The sequence below is a fragment of the Chrysemys picta genome, chromosome 11 (assembly GCF_011386835.1).
Source record: "Chrysemys picta bellii isolate R12L10 chromosome 11, ASM1138683v2, whole genome shotgun sequence".
NCBI classification, from domain to species: domain Eukaryota; kingdom Metazoa; phylum Chordata; order Testudines; family Emydidae; genus Chrysemys; species Chrysemys picta.
Genome location: NC_088801.1, coordinates 3240687 through 3260750, shown reverse-complemented (window position 1 = coordinate 3260750; position 20064 = coordinate 3240687). Strand labels below are relative to the sequence as shown.

General features: G+C 53.2%; 1 protein-coding gene across 3 annotated transcripts; it reads right to left on the bottom strand.

Annotated features, from left to right (window-relative positions):
• Positions 1 to 54: 54 nt before the first annotated feature.
• Positions 55 to 18959, bottom strand: LOC101954115 (C-X-C chemokine receptor type 2-like). 3 transcript variants are annotated; one of them, XM_005279730.4, is made up of 2 exons: positions 17854 to 18959; positions 55 to 2281 (listed from the first exon to the last, which is right to left on the bottom strand). In XM_005279730.4, the coding sequence occupies exon 2, from the start codon at positions 2258 to 2260 to the stop codon at positions 1190 to 1192; it is 1071 nt and encodes a 356-aa protein (XP_005279787.1). In that variant the 5' UTR covers positions 2261 to 2281; positions 17854 to 18959; the 3' UTR covers positions 55 to 1189. The 3 variants fall into 3 exon arrangements, with proteins under 3 accessions (XP_005279787.1, XP_065417450.1, XP_042698961.1); XM_065561378.1 differs by lacking the exon at positions 17854 to 18959 and adding an exon at positions 15754 to 17823; XM_042843027.2 differs by lacking the exon at positions 17854 to 18959 and adding an exon at positions 2430 to 5642.
• Positions 18960 to 20064: the final 1105 nt, after the last annotated feature.

Here is a 20064-nt window from a genome sequence, read left to right as displayed (position 1 = left end):
TCTGGATGACAACATATTTGCCATCTAACGCGCAAAGGGTCCGGGATCTGAAACTGTAGAAGTCAAGAGTTTATTATCGATATTTTTAGAAGTGAAAAACGCTGATGACAAGCCCCGGTTTTCACCACTAAAATTGAAAGTAAACCTTATTGAAACCACATGGAACTTTTGTCACAACTGTATTTTAAAAACAACTTTCCTGCCTTATTCTAATTTATCCAAAAGGTCATAACTGCACACAAATGTAAAGACACTTCAACAAGTCCAATATCAAACATCTTATCTAGCTAGCTACGGTTTCACTACAGTACCTATCATGGTAACATATCAGCATAGCTATCTAAGCCCGTCCAACTAGCAATCCTTGTCTACTCAGTAAAACGATTCCATGTTCATGATACAATCAACAGATGTAAAGCTAATGTTCAAACACCCCCTAATCCTTCCTCATGAAGCGCTCTCCTTCCTATTAAACCAGCATCTCTTAGTGTCTTAACGTACGATCGCAAATCCAATGTCGGGGTGACCACAGTTATGCAGGCACGGTTTGGTAAATTACATTTTTCAATTCTGCACCTAAAAAAAATATATAGAACAATACTCGGTTCTCCATGTGAAATATGTAAAATGCACGTAAAAGGTTGATGGAGCTGCAAGGGCAGAGTTAAGGACAATATTCCTGCTAGCACAATATATCTCCAGTCTTAGTTTATAGCCGCTAACGTTGACGGCTACCTCCACCCCGCACTCTGACTCTCCGTTCTACACGCCTTTGCGGGAAGGGAAGTTTTTCTGATGTCGTTCCTAAAGCCCACTGTGCGAGGGGACTGGGAACTCGGGATGCCGCGGAGAGAAATGCAGCCTTGGATTGTCTGGAGTTGTTAATTATTTTTTTAATGGGCGTGACCCAAACAATCTGATTCTCTTGTAGGGAGGGGTTGAAGGATCTTCATAGCATTATCCCGGGAAGAGGTGGCTGCTTTTTGCTGCTGTGTTCTGCATAATTGTAATCTGCATAATGATCTCTGCTGGGTAAAAGAGTTTGGACGGTGTTGGTTGGCTTGGTAAACTGAGGCTATAGTGCTAGCAGAATCTGTGTGGTCCTGATCACCGTGAGAAGCTGAGGCCGGCCGTTGACACTAGCAGTGGTGGGACGCTATCCCCGGTGAGTGGAGGAGTCGCGTGGCCGTCACAGGGTGGTGGAGGTGTTGCCAGAGGTGGAGGCAAAGGAGGACCCCCGTCCGTAGCGGGAGACGAACTCTTTGCTGACGAAGCCGTGGTAGACCAAGATCTTAAGGAAGCTGTTTCGGAACTTCTGCCCGATGAAGGCATAGATGAGCGGGTTGATGCAGCTGTGCGTGAAGCCCAGAATCTGGGTGACAGACAGGGCTGCGTCGATCTGGTTCCGCCGGTGGCAGGTCTCAGCGATGGCACGGGTCCTCATCATGGTGTCTACCACCAGCGTGATGTTGTAGGGCAGCCAGCAGACCAAGAAGACCAGCACCACGGCCAAGATGACCTTCATGGCCTTCTGCTTCTGGCTGCTCTTGGTCTGGAAGAGGGTCTTCACCGTGACCCCGTAGCAGAAGAGCATGATCAGCAAGGGGAGGATGAAACCAAAGGTCTGGGGCAAGATCCTCAGCAGCACCCGCCACTTGGCCGTGTTCTCGTCCCCAATCCGCTCGTAGCAGACCGTGCCGCTGTGCGGCGGCCAGAAGGCCTCGCGGAAGAGGAGGATGGGCAGGGAGAGCGCGATGGAGAAAACCCAGATGCCCAAGCAGACAAATTTAACCCAGTGCCTCTTCTCGGTGGCTGCCCGGGTGGCATAGACGATGGCGAGGAACCGGTCGACGCTAATGCAGGCCAGCAAGAGGATCCCGCTGTAGAAGTTGACCTCCTGCAGGACCGAGATGGCTTTGCACATGAAGGTGCCGAAGATCCACTCGTGGGCTCGGTAGATGGCCCAGATAGGCAAGGTGAGGGCGAAGAGGAGGTCTGCGATGGCCAGGTTCAGGAGATACACGTCGGTCACCGAGCGGTTCTGCCGGTTGTAGCTGATGACCAGCACCACCAGGGAGTTACCCACCAGGCTGAGCAGGCACACCAGGCAGTAAACCACCGCCACCACGTACTTGTTAATGTTCAGGTTGTCAGGCTTGCACGGGGCGGCCGCGGCGCTGGGGTTGATGGTGTTGTAGTCGCTGTAATTGTAGCCTTTGAAGAGATCAGACAAATCGCCATCGAACGTCCAGTCACCCATGCTGGAGGAATTGCTCTGGCCCTGTTCGGGTGATAAGGGGGTGGGGGGTGGGAGAGAGAGAACACAACTCAGCAAGTCATCGAAAGCAGGATGTTCCCCGTGTCCTGAACCAGCAGCGAGGGGGCTGCACACCCAGGCCGGCTGCTCTTGTGGTTAGATGTTCACTTACAGCACGAGAGAGCCGCGTTCAGCTCCTGGGTCTGCCGCAGACCCTTGTGCAAATCGTCTGGCTGGTAACTGGAGGTCGTGGGTCAGGAGCAGTGGAAGGTCCCTAAAGGTGGGAGAGGCCACTGGTGCCCAAACTGTGCCCCCCCCCCCCGTGCTGCCACTTCCCCTGAGGCCCCACCCCTGTGCCGCCCCATCCATCAAGGCCCCACCCTGGCACCACCTTTCCCCCCAAGACCCCGCCCCCCCGCTCGCTCCTCTCTGTCCCCTCCCCTCTGTTGCTTGCCCTTACGGACAGTAAAAAAATGGGAGGGCATAGCGCTCCCACTTTTTAAAAGTGGGGGAGCCATGGCCCCCTGCCCCCGCCCTCCCCCGGTTCTGGTGCCCCCTGTCATGGGTTCACGTCTCTGTCCCATAGACGTGTTTGTGAGGTTCAGCCCATAACATCTGGAAGGCACCCAGTAGGAGTTACACACCTAACTATCTCTGACGAGCAGGGTCTCGGAAACAACAGTGACTGCGGCGGTATAAGCAGTAGTCAAGGTGTGCGCACCCGGATGCTTTACACCGTGAATGCCGTAGTGCACCTTGACTACTGCGTGCCGTTCTGGTCGTCCCAGCTCAAAATGGCTTTGTTAGAATTGGAAAAGAAACCGAGAATGGCAACAAAAATGATTAGGGGGATGGAACAGCTGCCATATGAGGAGAGATTAATAAGACTGGGACTTTCCAGCTTGGAAAAGAGACGACTAAGGGGGGGATACTGTAGAGTTCCATGAAACCATGACTGCTGTGGAGAAAAAGAACAGGGAAGTGTTATTTACGGCTTCACATTGTGTCGAAGTGGGACTGTTCTTAATGTTTCCTCTGAATACTGGGTGGGTGCCTCACATACCTAACAAAAGAACCAGGGGACACCCAATGAAATGAATAGGCAGCAGGTTTAAAACAAACAAACAGGAAGCATTTCTTCACACAACGCACAGTCAACCTGTGGAACTCATTGCCAAGGGATGTTGTGAAGGCCAAAATGATAATAGGGTTCAAAAAAGAACCTCGTTCACGGAGAATAGGTCCACCAATGGCTAATAGCCCAGAGGGTCAGGGAGCAACCCCATATTGTAGGTGTCCCAAAGCCTCTGACTGTCAGAAGCTGGGAGTGGACAACGGGATGGATAACTCGATGATTAACTGTTCTGGTCATTCTCTGAAGCACCTGGCATTGGCCACTGTCGGAAGACAGGATACTGGCCCATTGGGCTGACCCCGTATGGACGTTCTTATGTTCTAAATAAACAGATGGATGGATGCAAGTTTCTGGTCTTTCCAACCCTTACGGAAAAAGCCCTGTATCGAATTTAATCAGGAACAGATCAACGGGGTTCTAAAGAAATTACTTTAAAACCTACACAATGGACTAGAGAAGGAGATCCTTGTCTTTCATTTATTTTGTAAATCATCTGGCTGTAGAATTCTGGAGCAGATGTATCGTTTTCACTATTCAGTGCTATAGGATGGTTAAAACAGAACCTGTGCTCATGTTACATTGATTTCTATCGGCTGCGGATCTGGCTCAATGTTTGAATTCCCCATAGACTTGTTAAAACAACCGAATAGATTTGCTAAAGCAAATTGACACGGCGACCGGGGAGTTCTGCTGAATTGCACCAGCAGGGAATTTGGCCCAGAACTTTTTCCACGTTAAGGACGGGTTCTAACTGTTGCAGAGATGCTCCAGCTATAAACCAAGGAGGGAAAGGACGGATGGTCCAACAGTGAGAGTGCCACAGACTTTGGGCGTGACCTTGGGCAACTCACGTAGCAGCTCAGTTTCTGGCTGTGAAACTGGGATCACCATACTTTCCGACCTCCCAGGGGAGCTGTGAGGAGAAAGCCATTAAAGCTCGTGAAGTGCTCAGACACTGTGGTGAGGGGGGTGGGGGGACAGATAAGTACCTAAGACAGAGACAAAATAACTAGGATCTTACCTGCTAGAAAAGGGAATCTTTAAAGAAAGCGCCTCAAAGCAAGCCGCGTTCTCGTTGCAGTTGTTCTTACACATACATAGAGATAAAGATAAAAACCCCAGAGTCCTTTCTTCCAGGCAGTGGGGCCAGTAAAAGAAGTCCCCTAAAACTTATATTCTCTTTTCCTCTTTAAGGAAAAGTTAGAACTGTTTGGGGTTTACCATGTAAAATTTAAGCCCATGCAATGGATTTAAATTGCAGCAAGGGAGGTTTAGGTTGGACATTAGGAAAAACTTCCTAACTGTCAGGGTGGTGAAGCACTGGAATAAATTACCTAGGGAGGTTGTGGAATCTCCATCACTGGAGATTGTTAAGAGCAGGTTGGATAAACACCTGTCAGGGATGGTCTAGATAATACTTAGTCCTGCTATGAGTGCAGGGGACTGGCCTAGATGACCTCTCGGGGTCTCTTCTGGTCCTACAAATCTATGTGGCTAGACAGGGGAAGGGCCACAGAGTTCCAGCACTAGGCTGTGGGACATTCAGATGGGTGCCACTGATATTAGTGCTTTGAGTCTTCTTAGCTAAAAGGGGCTGCTACTGTGATGATTTAAAAAATGATCTCATAGAGACAGATATTGGTAAGCTGGCAGGAGCGCCAAAGGGCTTGGGGAGGAATGCCAAGTTGTGTGCTTTTAAATAAATTTTTTGGGCACCAATAAGCAACCTTTTAACAAAGAAGTCCTTTCTCCCGAGTGTGCACTGGACATTGGAGTTAAAGAGACCTTAACATAAAGAAAGTTGCAAACAGGCTGAGTAGAAATCCTGCCCCTCTCGGTGGGTGCAGCTTTCGGTCTTTTATACCCTGTGATGTCATCATGTCACTAGCTCACCCGACAGCCATAGACACCCAGGGTAGAAAAAACCCGAGTTTCTAACTTTAAAAAACAAGCAAACCACCACCTTTTCCAACAATCTTTTAGGCCTTCTTGATACATGATAAAAAAAACCCCAAAAGAACGCACGTCTCGTTTCTCCCTCTTTCCTATATCTCTTTACGATTCTGGGGTACATAACACAACCCCCATCCCCCCCCATATCAGCTCCATGCAGAAGAACATGATTTGGCAATTTTCCCTCCAGACCCTTTCTCCTGCCACGTGAAAACCCCTCCCTACCTATAAAAGTCAATGAAATCCATTGCAAACCCTTTCTCTCTCATCAGTAAGTGCTAAGATCACCTCGCGCCCATCTGAGTGCCCCACATCCTGCGAGGTGTCCCATTGTTCGCTGGGGGGGGGGGGGAGGGGGGAAATTGGATTCATTTGTTTTTTTCTCCTAAGGCAAATAAGCGCATACTGATATTGGACCCAATCTTCAGCTGCTGTGAATTGGGGTCGCTCCTGGGGGGATAATGGAGATATGTTGATTTAGTCAAGCTGAGAATCTGGCCTGTTAAATGCACTGACCCAGGCTGTGACCCCACCCATGTTGTGCCTCGAGGCCCCGCCCTCCCTCTCTACTTGAAGCCAATGGGGCCAGCCAGGTGGGGGGGTCAGGCCAGCGGGTTGGTCCGGCGTTGGGGCCAGCCTGGCACTCGGGGGGCGCAGCAGCTCGGCCCAGTGCTGGGGATGGCCTGGCGCTCGGGGGAGCTGGCTGGGGCACGCAGGCTGGGTCTCCGCCGGCCACACGGGGTGGGAGGGCAGTTGAGGCTCTGGTGGGTGGGGGGACTGGGTCTCGGGGGGGTGGACTAGCCTCCCCAAAGGGGGGGGGGGGGGGTCCACTTGCTGCCCACGCTAGTGAACCTATCAGAGTAACTCACTCTGCCTGGACTTTAGCCAACACCACTTAGGAAAAAACATGCATCAAATTACCCAGCCTGGCCTCAAGATATTTTTTCCAAGTGGCCACCTGCTACAGGTGGATTTCCTGATCCAGAATCACGTCTGGATTGACCCCAGAAAAGGAGGTTGGTGAGCCTGGCCTTCTGCTGAAATACAACATTCTCCGGGGGCAGAAAAGGGCCCAGCTCCATCTAACACAGCCTTTCGCTAGGTCCATGGCCACTGCACTCCGGGTGTGGCCATCTGTTAAAATCCGCTGTGGACATCTGACTGGTTGAATAAGGGGGAAACGGCTGTTGAGATGGTCTAGGGATACTTAATCCAGCGTGGGAGGGTGGGCCAGACAACCTCTTGAGGTCCCTACTCCCTACATTGCTATGATTCGGTGATCTAAGTGGGAACACAAATATAAATTATTTGCCACCTCCTGCAGATCAAGAAAAACCACCCACGGGCGGCTACATTTTCAAGAAAACCTGCCCCTGAGCTGCACAGGGGACATCGAGCCACGGAGCAGAGCATGCAGCCCTTGCTCGGCAAACGGAGGCGAAACTGCCCATTGTAAAGTACTCGGGTCCCTCCCGACGGATCGCACCATCCACCCTGAGTAGCGTGTTCTCAGAGTCACCGAACATGAGTCATACCCTTCGTTGTGGGGCTGCTCTGGTAAATATCTTCAGTGGAAACATTGCAGCAATACAGGGAAATCAATGACAACAACTCAGGCGTGTTACCTCCGGTGAGCAATTGTGTGTAACAGGAAACGGGAACCTTTCTCAACCTGCCCTCAGACACAGGCCCCGTTCTCTGCACCGTCTGCACTCACCCCAGGATGGAATTTGGCTTTATTAGCACAGAAAACAAGAGGGAGAGAAAATAAACACCAGCTCAAACGAGGGCTGCTTCTTCCGGTTCCTCCCTCAGGGCTGCTCAGCCCACACCCTAGGTTCTCTCTACTCTAGCTCCCTTTGTGCTACCTGTCTCACTGACTCGGCAGAACCCACTTAGCCTTTTCCCCCAGCCGGATCAATACTTGCCAACCGAGTGTGATGTGCCAGGCAAACATGCTGTCTTGCTACAAGCAACCCTGCGGTCTGTGTGGGCTCGATCCTCAGCTTCTGTAAACCACCATAGCTCCAAGGAGGCCAATTCACAGCAGCAGGGGTTCCAGCCCTACTTTTTAACCCTTTGTGGGAACCAGACCTATAAACCCCGTGCAAGTGTAAAAGCCAGAGATGGGCTGAGACGGCCTGTACCAAACTGGACCCAGATCCAAACTTTTTTAAAGTGTGGGGGTGTTTGGATTGGGGCAAGGGGCTGGTGTGCCCAACTGCCGAGCTGGTCATGCTGATTCTGTGGATAATGGAAACCCCCAGAGACTCCAGCTGAGACTGCAGCCGGTTGTGCCAGGGGCTGCACGGACCCCCACTTAAGTGCCCCTCCCCCGGGCTGAGCACCACACACTCAGCAAGGAAAACTGCTCCACCTCTTCCCCTTTAGACTGTTCTCAATGGAAAATGGGCTTTTCCTGAAAATGGGGGTGTGTGAGAAACTTTTCATTTTCCCCCACAAAACCCAGAACTGGACCCTCCCCCCACTTCTTTCTTTTTCCTTTTTGCCCCTTAATAAAGGGGAATATAAACCAAACCCCACCCCTTTGGTCTGCCATCGCTTTGGGGTGGGGGCTCTGGTAACAGCTACAGTTCCTGTCCATTTACAGCCCTAGACAAATATTAATGATAAAGGGCAATTGCTCCGACATGTTCTCATGTGACAGCTACCATCAAGCGGAGTGCCCCAGGGGTCGGTCCTGGGGCCAGTTTTGTTCAATATCTTCATTAATGATCTGGATGAAGGGATGGATTGCACCCTCAGCAAGTCTGCAGATGACACTAAACTGGGAGGAGTGGTAGATATGCTGGAGGGTAGGGATAGGATAAAGAGGGACCTAGACAAATTAGAGGATTGGGCCAAAAGAAACCTGATGAGGTTTAACAAGGACAAGTGCAGAGTCCTGCCCTTAGGACAGAAGAATCCCATGCACTGCTACAGACTAGGGACCGAGTGGCTAGGCAGCAGTTCTGCAGAAAAGGACCTAGGGGTTACAGTGGACGAGAAGCTGGATATGAGTCAACAGTGTGCCCTTGTTGCCAAGAAGGCTAACGGCATTTGGGGCTGTAGAAGTAGGGGCATTGCCAGCAGATCGAGGGACGTGATCATTCCCCTCTATTCAACATTGGTGAGGCCTCATCTGGAGTACTGTGTCCAGTTTTGGGCTCCACACTACAAGAAGGATGTGGAAAAATTGGAAAGAGTCCAGCAGAGGGCAACAAAAATGATTAGGGGGCTGGAGCACATGACTTATGAGGAGAGGCTGAGGGAACTGGGATTGTTTAGTCTCCAGAAGAGAAGAATGAGGGGGGATTTGATAGCTGCTTTCAACTACCTGAAAGGGGGGTTCCAAAGAGGATGGATTAGACTGTTCTCCTTCCCCTCAGCACAATTTGCAAAAGCGGCCGGAGAAGGCGCGGGGGGGGGGGGGGGCGCAGGCTGGCTGTGGCCCGGCAGCCATGGCCGGAGGAGCGAGGGAGGGGGGCGCAGGCTGGCGGCAGGCTGGCAGCCGCGGCCAGAGAAGGGGGCGTGGTGCGGCCGGAGGAGCTAGCCAAGGGGGGGGGGGGCGTGGAGTGGCTGGAGGAGGAGCTGGGGGCGTGGCCAGAGGGAGGAGCCAAGGGGGGCACCTTTTTTAGGTTTGCTCCCCCTCCTCTTAAAAGCTGGCTACGCCACTGGGAACAATCAGTTGCACACATACATAATGGGCAATGACTGCCTAGGAAGGAGTACTGCGGAAAGGGATCTGGGGGTCATAGTGGACCATGAGCTAAATATGAGTCAACAGTGTCACACTGTTGCAAAAAAAGCTAACATCATTCTGGGCTGTATTAGCAGGAGTTTTCTAAGAAAGAAAGGAGAAGTAATTCTTCTACTTTACTCCATACTGATAAGACCTCAAATGGAGTATTGTGTCCAGTTCTGGGCACCACATTTCAGGAAAGATGTGGACAAATTGGAGAAAGTCCAGAGGAGAGCAACAGAAATGAGTAAAGGTCTAGAAAGGTGGTTTTCAACCTGTGGTCCGCGGACCCACAGATTATAGCTAAGATTTCCAAAGGGGTCACTCCTCCATTTGAAATTGTTTAGGGGTCTACACATGAAAAAAGGTTGAAAACCGCTGATCTAGAAAACACGGCCTGTGAGGGAAGATTGAAAAAAAAACTGGGTTTGTTTAGCCTGGAGAAGAGAAGACTGAGAGGGGACATGATAGCAGTTTTCAAGTACATAAAAGCTTATTAGAAAGAGGAGGAGAAAAATTGTTCTCGTTAACCTCTGAGGACAGGACAAGAAGCAATGGGCTTAAATTGCAGCAAGGGAGGTCTAGGTTGGACATTAGGAAAAACTTCCTAATTGTCAGGGTGGTGAAGCACTGGAATAAATTGCCTAGGGAGGTTGTGGAATCTCCGTCATTGGAGATTTTTAAAAGCAGTTTGGACAAACACCTGTCAGGGATGGTCTAGAAAGATAACACTTAGTCCTGCCTTGAGTGCTGGAACTGGACTAGATGACCTCCTGAGGTCCCTTGCAGTCCTACACCTCTGTGATTCTCTGAGTCTATGCCCGCAGATGCGTCAGGAGTCGATTGCACCTGCACAACAGGTGGGATTCTGAGGGCAGCCGAGTCCACTTGTAGACACAGTCCTTCATTTCCCGTGTGCACAACTGCTAGTGTGCACGGACAGGGCTGTAGGGCTGGTCCCCTGGGTACCACTTTGGACCTACGGGCCTAGCGGTCTGTGCTGCATCCTGGATCTTGGAAAGGAGAGGAGGAATGGGTGACAACGGAGGTTCCCCCTGCATTAGCTATCGCCAGGGCCGACTCCAGGATTTTTGCCGCCCCAAGCGGCGAAGAGGAAAAACAAAACCAAAAAAAGCCGCGATCGGCGGCACTTCGGCGGATGCTCTACCGCCGCCGCTTCGTTCTTCGGTGACAATTCGGCGTCCGGTCCTTCCCTCCCAGAGGGACTGAGGAACCCGCCACCGAAGACCCGGATGTGCCACCCCTTTCCATGGGCTGCCCCAAGCGCCAGTTTGCTGTGCTGGTGCCTGGAGCCGGCCCTGGTTATAGCCCTGGGAATGGCTCAGCGGCACCACTGAGCCATGGATGATCCGGTTTCTCCAGCTCTTCTGCGGCCCAATGTGGCACGGTCCTGCCCTGGTGTCCCACTGGGATGGGAGTTGGAAGCCCAGAAGGCACCACTCTGACTATCTACCCTGAGTTCCTGCATAGCCCAAGCCAGAGACCCTCTCCCAAGGTTTCCTGCATCCAGCCCAGACCTTCTATCTGAGCTTGTGAGCGGATCTTTCTGCAAGACATCCACGTTTGATGTAAAGACTCCAAGTGTTGGAAAATCCACCCTGTCCCTAGGCGGGTTGGTCCCATGGCTAATTACTGTGAAGAAGGAGGGAGTTATAGGTATTATTTTTGTAAGTGTCCTACACGCCTCAGTTTGCCTATGACCCTGCCTGACTGCAGCGAGGTGAACCCAAGGAGGCTCTTAGGGGAGAGTAGGGAATGAAGCAACGACAGAGATAAGGCTCCTTCAGGGAGCCATGTGGAGGAGCTGTGTCCCACTGTGACGCGGGTCCAAGACCAGGTTTTTTGCAGTGCGGACGCAGCTTAAGCCTCGGTTGCCTGACTCATGTCTGGAGAGGCCGCCAATGCTATCCCACAATCCCCTGGGCCTGTGTTTCCCGGCCCTTCCGCCTCACAATTACCCCCTCAATTCCTTGGCACCTGTTCAAACACTTCCGCCTGGCGTTTAATCCTCTCCCACTCGAGAACCGGACCCAGCCATTCCCGCACCAGGAGCGCTGCCTTGTGGCTGATGGTGTGGGAGCCGGCTCTACCCAGCCCCTCTGTGGGAAGCATCGCCCCAGACAACCTGATCATTGCTAAGAGAATGAAAAGCCCCCAGGCCTCTGCCCTGCTGTGGGGAGAACACAGCGACCCAGAGAACGAAGAGGAGGGAGGTCTCCCTCTTGGCCAGGCTTCAGGTGGGGCTACCTGCAGCGAGGGGACCGCCCCCCATCCCAAGGGCCGGGGAGGGGAAGACGCCTCTCGCCCAAAATAAAAACGAGAACTTGTTTCTGCTGACGCTAGCGATTGTAGAGACTTGGTCTTTTTTCAGCCCTCCCTGCATCTTCCTGTTTCCTTGTGTGATGGCAACGGGCATCGCTAGGCAGCTGGTCCCCTGCAGTGCGGCCGGGGGCATGCAAGGGGTGCCGGCGCCACCCCCACGGGGGCAGGGACAGGAGCCACCATCATGTGCACCAGCGAGCGGGTGCACATGTCGTAGTAGGATTTTATGTTTGTGTTGGGGTCCACTAGGCATAGCTACCAGGTAACTCGGGAGAGCGGAAGGCCAAAAGTGCCGATGAAGCTCTTCTGCTCTGGGTCTGTGAACCACAGTGACTCCATCTTGGGAACTCTCACCTACTTCTGTGCTAACTGCTTACAGGCTCTGAAGTAGGCTGAAGCAGAAATGTAATGTCAGCTTTTTAGCAGATGGTTGCAGTTTCACTCACACTAGCAGATTAGGAGCGAGGGAAAGGAGGGGTAGTTCGTTTGCAGGCGTCTAATCCAAGGTCGCAAAGACTGGGAAAGTTTTCTCACAAGCTTCTGTAGAGTTTATTGTACCAGTTGTCTGGAAGGGAGGGGTAAGGAGGAACAGCCAGACAAAGAGATGTATGCAAACAGTTTAGAGTATAAGAGGTAAAATGTGTTTGTATTTGTTGCACTGGATTTGAGACATGCTGGTCTCCTAGTGCCATTTCAGAGCTCTGAAATAAACTTGGCTTGCGTTCTCCCCTCGGTGTCTTTATTGGTGCCAAGCACACCGGGCAACGAAACCGTTTGCCATCTCGAGGCCCAGTTCTGGGCAGGCAACATTTGTATTTTGTATAATTTAAAATAAAAAATAAAGAAAGAATAATGGAGCATGTATTAACTGTATTGGTGTATAATTTGATTATATTTTGCTAGCTATTTTTTTGAATAGCACAAAGGAATGGCCTAATGGGCCATGTGGCAAAGATGTGTTAGTTGGAATTTGTGTTTGGGCTGATTTTAAGGCAGTAACAGATGTTTTAAGGCTATTTTGTTGTAGGTTTCACATTTTAAAATAAGTAAAAGAGCGCCGGGATTGTTTTCTTGTGCAGTGCAACTTTTTTTTTAAACTTTTTTTTTTGTTTAAAACGTTTGGTGTAAATTCATTTTGTTTTGTGTGTGAATGAGGAATGTAAAGAGATAAGTGTACAGGCCATCGCTGAATTAAATGTTTGAGGAAGGAATCGGAGACAGATGTAGTGGCGCCAGGAAGCTGCAACGCGCCCCTACTGAAATGTTAAAGGAGGGCAAATTGACAACTTGAAAAATAAGACAGGCACTTATTAATGGGGACAAAATAGCTGATGTTTCAATTCTTTGCAGAAAAGAACATCCCGGAACCTGAGCACGAGGCGCTGCTTAACCACCACTATTTTAATCCATAAAACTAAGACGCCAGTGTAAGGTTTAGCGTGACCTGTTTCTGGGAACCTTCAGTGCCCAGATAATTACAGCAATCGTGGAAAAAAAATGTAGCCCTCCTTATAAGCCAATATTTAAGGAATAATTCACTGCCCCGCCAACCAGTCATGAATTCCTACCCGTGATCTAGTGATCCTCATGGAATGGTATGATAAAAATACCAGCCACCTCTTAAAACCCTTAGGAAATACCAATATAGAATCATAGAATCATAGAATATCAGAGTTAGAAGGGATCTCAAGAGGTCATCTAGTCCAACCCCCTGCTCAAAGCAGGACCAATTCCCAGCTAAATCATCCCAGACAGGGCTTTGTCAAGCCGGGCCTTAAAAACCTCCAAGGAAGGAGACTCCACCACCTCCCTAGGTATGCCTGGGAAGGGGAAGTGGGACTTAAGGTTCACCTATAAACACCACAGGAATACCAAACCACTGGGAAATAGGCGTTAAAATAAAGGGTCCCTATGGGAATACCACCTGGAGTTCCAGCTATCCACAATTACCATATCAGAAAAATAAGCCTGTTAAGACAGGAACAACACTACCAGTTATTGTGGGATACTGTCCAATACCCCGTAGTGAACTGACCCTGTCGTTCCCGGACACGTGCACCAGAACCTGGACCAAAGAATATGCATTCGAAAGAGGTTCCCCAATTAAAATAAAGATACCAGAATTGTTTGTGACTCAGCGTCATCCAGTAAAAGTCTTGTTAAATCCACTATTAGTACAAATAAAAATTGGTATAAATTGGACTCACCAACAATCTGTAAAAACAAAAATATATAAAGAAAGCCCGCTCCCAAAATTGATCATGGATCCTTTTGGCTACCCCGGGTTATAGGTCAATAAGCTAAAAAAAATAAAATGATTAAATACCCAAGGGTGTACAAAATAAAGCCCTCAGAAATGGGTGTGCTTGTCCCTACCTGTCACTGCAGAACCGTGCAGCAAGGACACATCATTGGGAATATGTGTATAGAACAAACTAAGAAAGTCTCAGAGGGGGAGCCGTGTTAGTCTGGGTCTGTAAAAGCAGCAAAGAGTCCTGTGGCACCTTATAGACTAACAGACGTATAGGAGCATGAGCTTTCGTGGGTGAATGCCCACTTCGTCAGACACATGTAGTGGAAATTTCCAGAGGCAAACTAAAAAAGGTAACTCAGTTTTTACAACAAACACAGAGGGATGTAGGGCAGCGTGTCATTCAAATATTACATGCCAATAAAAACATGCTAAAAATTGCTAAGTCTAAAAAAACCCTGACAGCCCATCATTGGTACGACGTTTTTACAGGCTGGTCCCCGACCTCTAAGGGCATTGTCTATTATGTTTCGCCCATTACTAGTTGTATTAATATTGTCCTGTGTTTGCTTGCTAGGAATGTGTTGTACGTGCTGTTAAATAAAAAAAAAAGTTTGTTAATTTACAACCACAAGCTCAAATTGTCTCTCAGTATATTGCTATCAAATAATTGTATCAAATATGACCCACTCAAGAATTGTTCTTAAGGGATCAAAAGGGGGACATGTAGTAGTAGGATTTTATGTTTGTAGTTTGTATCATTTAAAATAAAGAATAATGAAATAAGAATGGAGCGTGTATTAAATGTACTGGTGTATAATTTGATCGTATCCTGCCAGCCACCCGTTTTGAACAGCAGAAAGGAACGGCCTAATGGGCCATTGGTAAAGATGCATCAGTCGGAATCTGTCTGGGCTGATTTCAAGGCAGTAACAGCTGTTTTAAGGTCACTACTTTGTTGTCGGTTTAGCATTTTAACATAAGTGAAAGAATGCCGTGATTGCTTTCTTGTGCATTCCTGTTTAAAATGTTCTGTGTAAATTAACTCTGGTTTGTGTGTGAATGAGGAATCTAGGTATAAAGAGAGAAGTGCAAAGGCCATTGCTGAACCAGATGTCCGAGGAAGGAACCAGAGACAGGGCGCCACGAGGCTGCAACATGTCACTCCTCAGCGGTCGTGGATCTCAGGACCCATTCCCGGGATCTTCCTGGGAGGCCTGCTCCAACCTGACCACAAACCATGGCGAAAATACCCCAGAGATTTAATCACTGACAACTGAACACGCCCGCTCTCGAGTTCTCCGTGGCCTTGTGTCAGTGCTGCACCCGCATCTGTGTCTAGTACAGGGGTCCCCAAACTGTGGGCCGTGCCCCCTAGCATGAGGGGGGTAGCAGGGCCCGGGCCAGCCCCCACAGGGGTTATGAAGGGAGCGCCAGCCAGCCCCACTCCAGCCCCACCCCGGCTGCGGCCCTGGCTCTGCTCCCAGACCCAGCTCTCGGCCCCCAGACCCCACTCCTGGCCGCGGCTCGGCCCCCGGTCCCCACTCTCAGCCACTGCTCCCTGCTCCCGGCCCTGCTCCCAGCCCTCAGCACCAGCCCCTGGCCTCCTGCCGCGACTCTACTCCTGGCCGAGGCGGGGCGGGGCGGGAGTTTGGGTACCGCTGGTCGTTGTGAAACAGGGCTAAGCGGAGATGGGGCAGGCACACAGGACTTGCTGCACGGAGGCGGGGGGGGGGCGGGGGGATTTCACCTGTCCTGAAGCTGTTCAGCCTGACTAGCCAGCAGACACAGGGCGAGATTAAACTCCAGGCTCTCCCCTAGACACAGTAGCTACGTCCACACGGCAATAAAAACCCCACCGCACCCAGTCTCAGCCCGGCTTAGCTGACTTGGGCTGAGGGGGCTCACGCCACCGGGCTAAAAACCGCAGTGGAGATATTTGGGCTCGGGCTGGAGCCGCCTTCTGAGATCCCGCGAGGGCTCCAGCCCGAGCCCACACGTCTACACTTCAATTTTACAGCCCGGGCCAGCTACGGCCAGGGGGCGGGTCTTTCACCTCAGCGTTGAGGTACCTGCGTGAAGTCCCTTCCGCCCCGCTCCTCCCAGGTGCAGAGATTTCAGGCCAGGCTCCCCCTGAAATCAGTGGAAGTTGGGACCTAGGTACCCTGGCGGCGCTAGGCCTCAGTTTCTCTTTGGGGCTGAGAGCGGCTGGTCCTGCAGCAGCGATCCCTCTGCTCCCCAGCCTCTCTGGCTCAGCTCCCCGTGTGTCCACGTGAGATCACGGCACCGCCTCCCACGCAGGGGAAGAGGAAGAGAAATGCACGGGAGTGGGAGGTGAGCAATAGTGCGGTGATAGGACAGTGTCCTTCAGCAGGAGGAAACTGCAGCCGGATGTAAGATCTCAGCTCTAGGGCGAATACGGCCCACCGCAGCTCTGGGAAATAAGCCCTTTGCCTTCGCTAAGGTGCTGGCTGGTTCCCGAGCCAGGCTGGGGAGCTGGGGCTGGCGGGACGCCTGCTGGGCGAGCTCCAGTTTAATCCCCAGCGTTGGCCAGTCACGCAGGAAGCCCTGACTGTCTGTACCAGGGAAGGCAGCTGTGGGAGCCCCTGTACAGGGAGGGGTCATCCCGTGGCAGGGGGTGGGGACTGAGCGCCCAGGGGATTGGAGAGATTTGGGGGGGTTCCTAGCTCCACAGGAGACCTTGGTGCTATGTGATGGGACGGGGGGCGTCCATCAGAGGCAGGGGAGCCGCCCGGGATGGTTTGTGGGCTGGGGAGGCACCGTGGGGGTGAGGTGCAGGGAGTGAAAGGAGCCAGAGGGGAGGGAAAATACTGTGCCCCTAGAATACCCCGGGGGCTGTTACTGAGCTCACACCAGAGCCTGATCCTGGACCGCAGCCCAAGGGGGCCCAGCTCCGCGCTGGGGCCTGCGCGGGGAAGCCTCCCCCCAGGTCACAGAGCAGAGGATTTGCTCTTTCGTATTCCTGCTGCACCAGCACCCTGCAGTCCCTGTTGGGACCCACGGCGCTGGGCACTCTGTGAGGACGCAGAGCCTTTCCTGAGGGGCTCCTAGCCAAGAGCGGCTTCGCCCCCACAGCCCTGAGCACCGGGCATGAGGAGCCCCCCAGGACAGATATGGGGCAGGCCGGAAGGGGGCTCCCCTGCCTGGGCTCCCTAAAACCAGCTTCCCTCATTTCCCCGCCCAGAACCACACGGTTTCACTGGGTCGGGGCAGTGGAGGACGCTGGGCCCAGATTTCACTTTATGCACGAAATGGACGTGTAACTGTCTGAAGACCAGTGTTAATCCTGCAACACCCCCCCCCCCCCCGCATGCACAGGGCTCCCCACCACACCAGGGCAGGGTCTCTGTGCAGGATGGGTCCTCGGCCCCGTCCGCACACAGCTGAGCTGACTGGCTCGTGTAAACACCTCATCTGGCGCTGTCCATTTCCCACCCCCCAAGACGGACGGACACTGGGGCACGTTCTTAAACACAGGCCATTGGGGGGGGGGAGGATCCCCAAGGGAATAACCACAGCCGCTCGGAACGGAGTCCCTGGGGGAAAAGAACAGCGGCTCATGTTGAAAAGGCTGAAGCCAGGTGGTATGATATTCTCCCCCGGGCGGGAGATCTCCTGGGGGGACACAGAGAGCCCTGGGGCAGCAGGCCCGGCCGGGGGTGAGATCCCCCTGGGGCACAGGGCCAGCGTGAGATTACCTGTCACTGGCGTCCCACATAGGTACAGGGCTGAAGGCAGAAGCCGAGAGGGGAACACAGGAGTGGACGGCTCCAAAATTCCCTGTTCTGCTTTCCCTGAGGCTCGGCTAGCGGCCCTTGTCGGAGACAGTCCTGGGCTAGATGGACCGTTGGCCTGCCCCAGTCTGGCAGCTCTGATGTTCATGGCACCCTGCATGTGACTGGCCCATGGGACGCGTTTGCTGCAGGACACGAATCCAGCAGCCACAAACCAGAACCTGACAAGGCCTCTTCCTAAAACGCAGGGGCACAATCACAGAGCTTCAAGGGGATGGTTCGTTTCCCTCCCCCCCCAGCAAAATCCTGGCTATAAATGTTTTGGGTACAGTGCCCCGTGCAAAGGGGCCTCACCTGGAATCTTGATAATAACCCCCCGCCTTCCCCGTCTAAGGAAAGACAAGAGCATCGCCTTACCTTCGGGCAACTGCCACCTTCACCGCGTCCTGCCCAGAACTCCTCCCCGGCAGCAGCTTTATACCGAGTCAGGAGGAACCGGCCTTGCAACACCCCAAATGCAAAGCAAAGACAGAGACTGCGATTTATACCTCCCGGGCTGCAAGGCAAAGAGGCCCGGGGATAGAGCCGTCACCACAAAAGCAGAAGTTGTGACAGCCGCTGTAATGCCTCCACACCTGGGCTGTTCCTCGCTAACCCAGGGGGAGCCGGCGGGGTGCTGGCCGAGGGCGTGTCCGGCCTCCCATCTTATCTCCTCGGGAGCCGGCGGGGTGCTGGCCGAGGGCGTGTCCGGCCTCCCATCTTATCTCCTCAGCAGCAGAGGTCCACCCGAGTGGGACGGGCCAGGGAAGAACAGGGACGGACCAACCTCTCCAGCTCTGCACACAGCCAGACGGAAGCAGAACCAGATCCCAGGGTTGGAGGCTGGAGCCCGACAAACCCAGACGGGGAAGGAGGCGTACATCGTTAACCCGGAGGGTAATTCATCACTGGAACAGCTCACCTGGAGCCTTGCCAGCCAGCCTGGCTGCTTGTCTAAGAGAACCGCTCCAGCTCCCCCAGAGCGAGGTTCTCTGCCCTCTGCCCTGCCCTGCTGGCCTTCGACCTATCAACCTGGTCGGCCGGTGGGCCCCGAACCAAAAACCCAGAATGGCAGGTCCCCGGCCACCATACTTAGCTCTTAGGTGGTGCCTTTCATCAGCAGGTCTCAAAGTGCTTTGCACAGGAGGTCAGTATCACCATCCTCAGGTTACAGCTGGGGAAACTGAGGCACGGGATGGCAAAGTGACTTGGTCACCCAGCAAATGAGTGACAGAGCCCAGAACAGAACCCAAGTTGTTCACAGCCTAAGCCAGGGCTCTGTCCACTAGGCCACACTGCCCCCTAGTTCGTGGCTAGGGAGGAAATAGCAGATGTTGGCACAGCCCCTGTCCTGTGTTGTATCCGGTGGCCAGAAGAAGTGAGAATCAAACATGCGTTTCTAGGTGGTCGGTTACAGGCCAGGCTGCAGCCACCCCAGGGGTGTAGCAATCAGGGTGGAGGAGGGGAGTCTGATGAAATGGGATGAATCCGGCTGACCAGAGCCCAGGCACTTGCAGGAAATGGAAGCCAGGAAATCAGTGACACCCTCCCTGGGACGGCCCGTCCCGTCCCGTTCGGCGCCCTGATGCTATTTCACAACACGACCCCGGGCCGCCGCGGAGGGGTCGTGCTGTGGGTGGGCGTGTGCTGGGGTCGTTTGAAGGGGCGAGTCTAGGGCAGGCGAATGGAGCAGCGGGTAGCGTTGCATGGCACATGCCCGCCTTAGCAGAACGTGCATAATTGTCCCATGGGCTGCCTCTGCCCCCGGACCCCCTTCAGTGCAACCAACTGAGATTCTTGTAGAGCAGAGACGGGCAAACTATGGCCCACAGGCCCCCACGGGACCGTCCTGCCCGGCCCGGGAGGCTCACCCCCGGCCCCTCCCCCGCAGCCTCAGCTCGCCGTGCCGCCAGCGCTCTGGGCGGTGCGGCTGGCTCCAGCCGGGCGGCGCGGCTGCCAGTCCTGGTGCTCTGAGCGGCATGGTAAGGGGGCGGGGGGGGGTGGATAAGGGGCAGGGGTTCCCGGGGGGCAGTCAGGGAACAGGGAGCAATTGGATGGGGCAGAAGTTTGGGGGCGGTCAGTCAGGGGTCAAGGAACAGGGGGAGTTGGATAGGCGTGGGAGTCCCAGGGGGCATGTCAGGGTGTGGATAGGGGTTGAGGTGATCAGGGGACAAGGAGCAGGGGGGGTTGGATAGGGGGTGGGATATCGGAGGGGCTGTCAGGGGACGGGGGTATGGATAGGGGTTTGGGCGATCAGGGGACAGGGAGCGGGGGAGGGGGTTGGATAGGGGGTGGGATCCCGGGGTGGGGGGGTTAGGGGCGGGAAGTCCCGGGAGGAGGTGGTCAGGGGACAAGGAGGAGGGTTGGATAGGGGGCTGGGATCCCGGGGGGGGAGTTGGGGGGGGGTCCCGGGAGGAGGTGGTCAGGGGACAAGGAGGAGGGGGGATGGTTAGGAGCAGGAAGTCCCAGGAGGGGGCAGTCAGGGGACAAGGAGCAGGGGGGTTGGGTGGGTCAGAGGTTCTGAGGGGGCAGTCAGGGGACGGCAAGTGTGAGGGGGCGGATAGGTGGCAGGGGCCAGGCTGTTTGGGG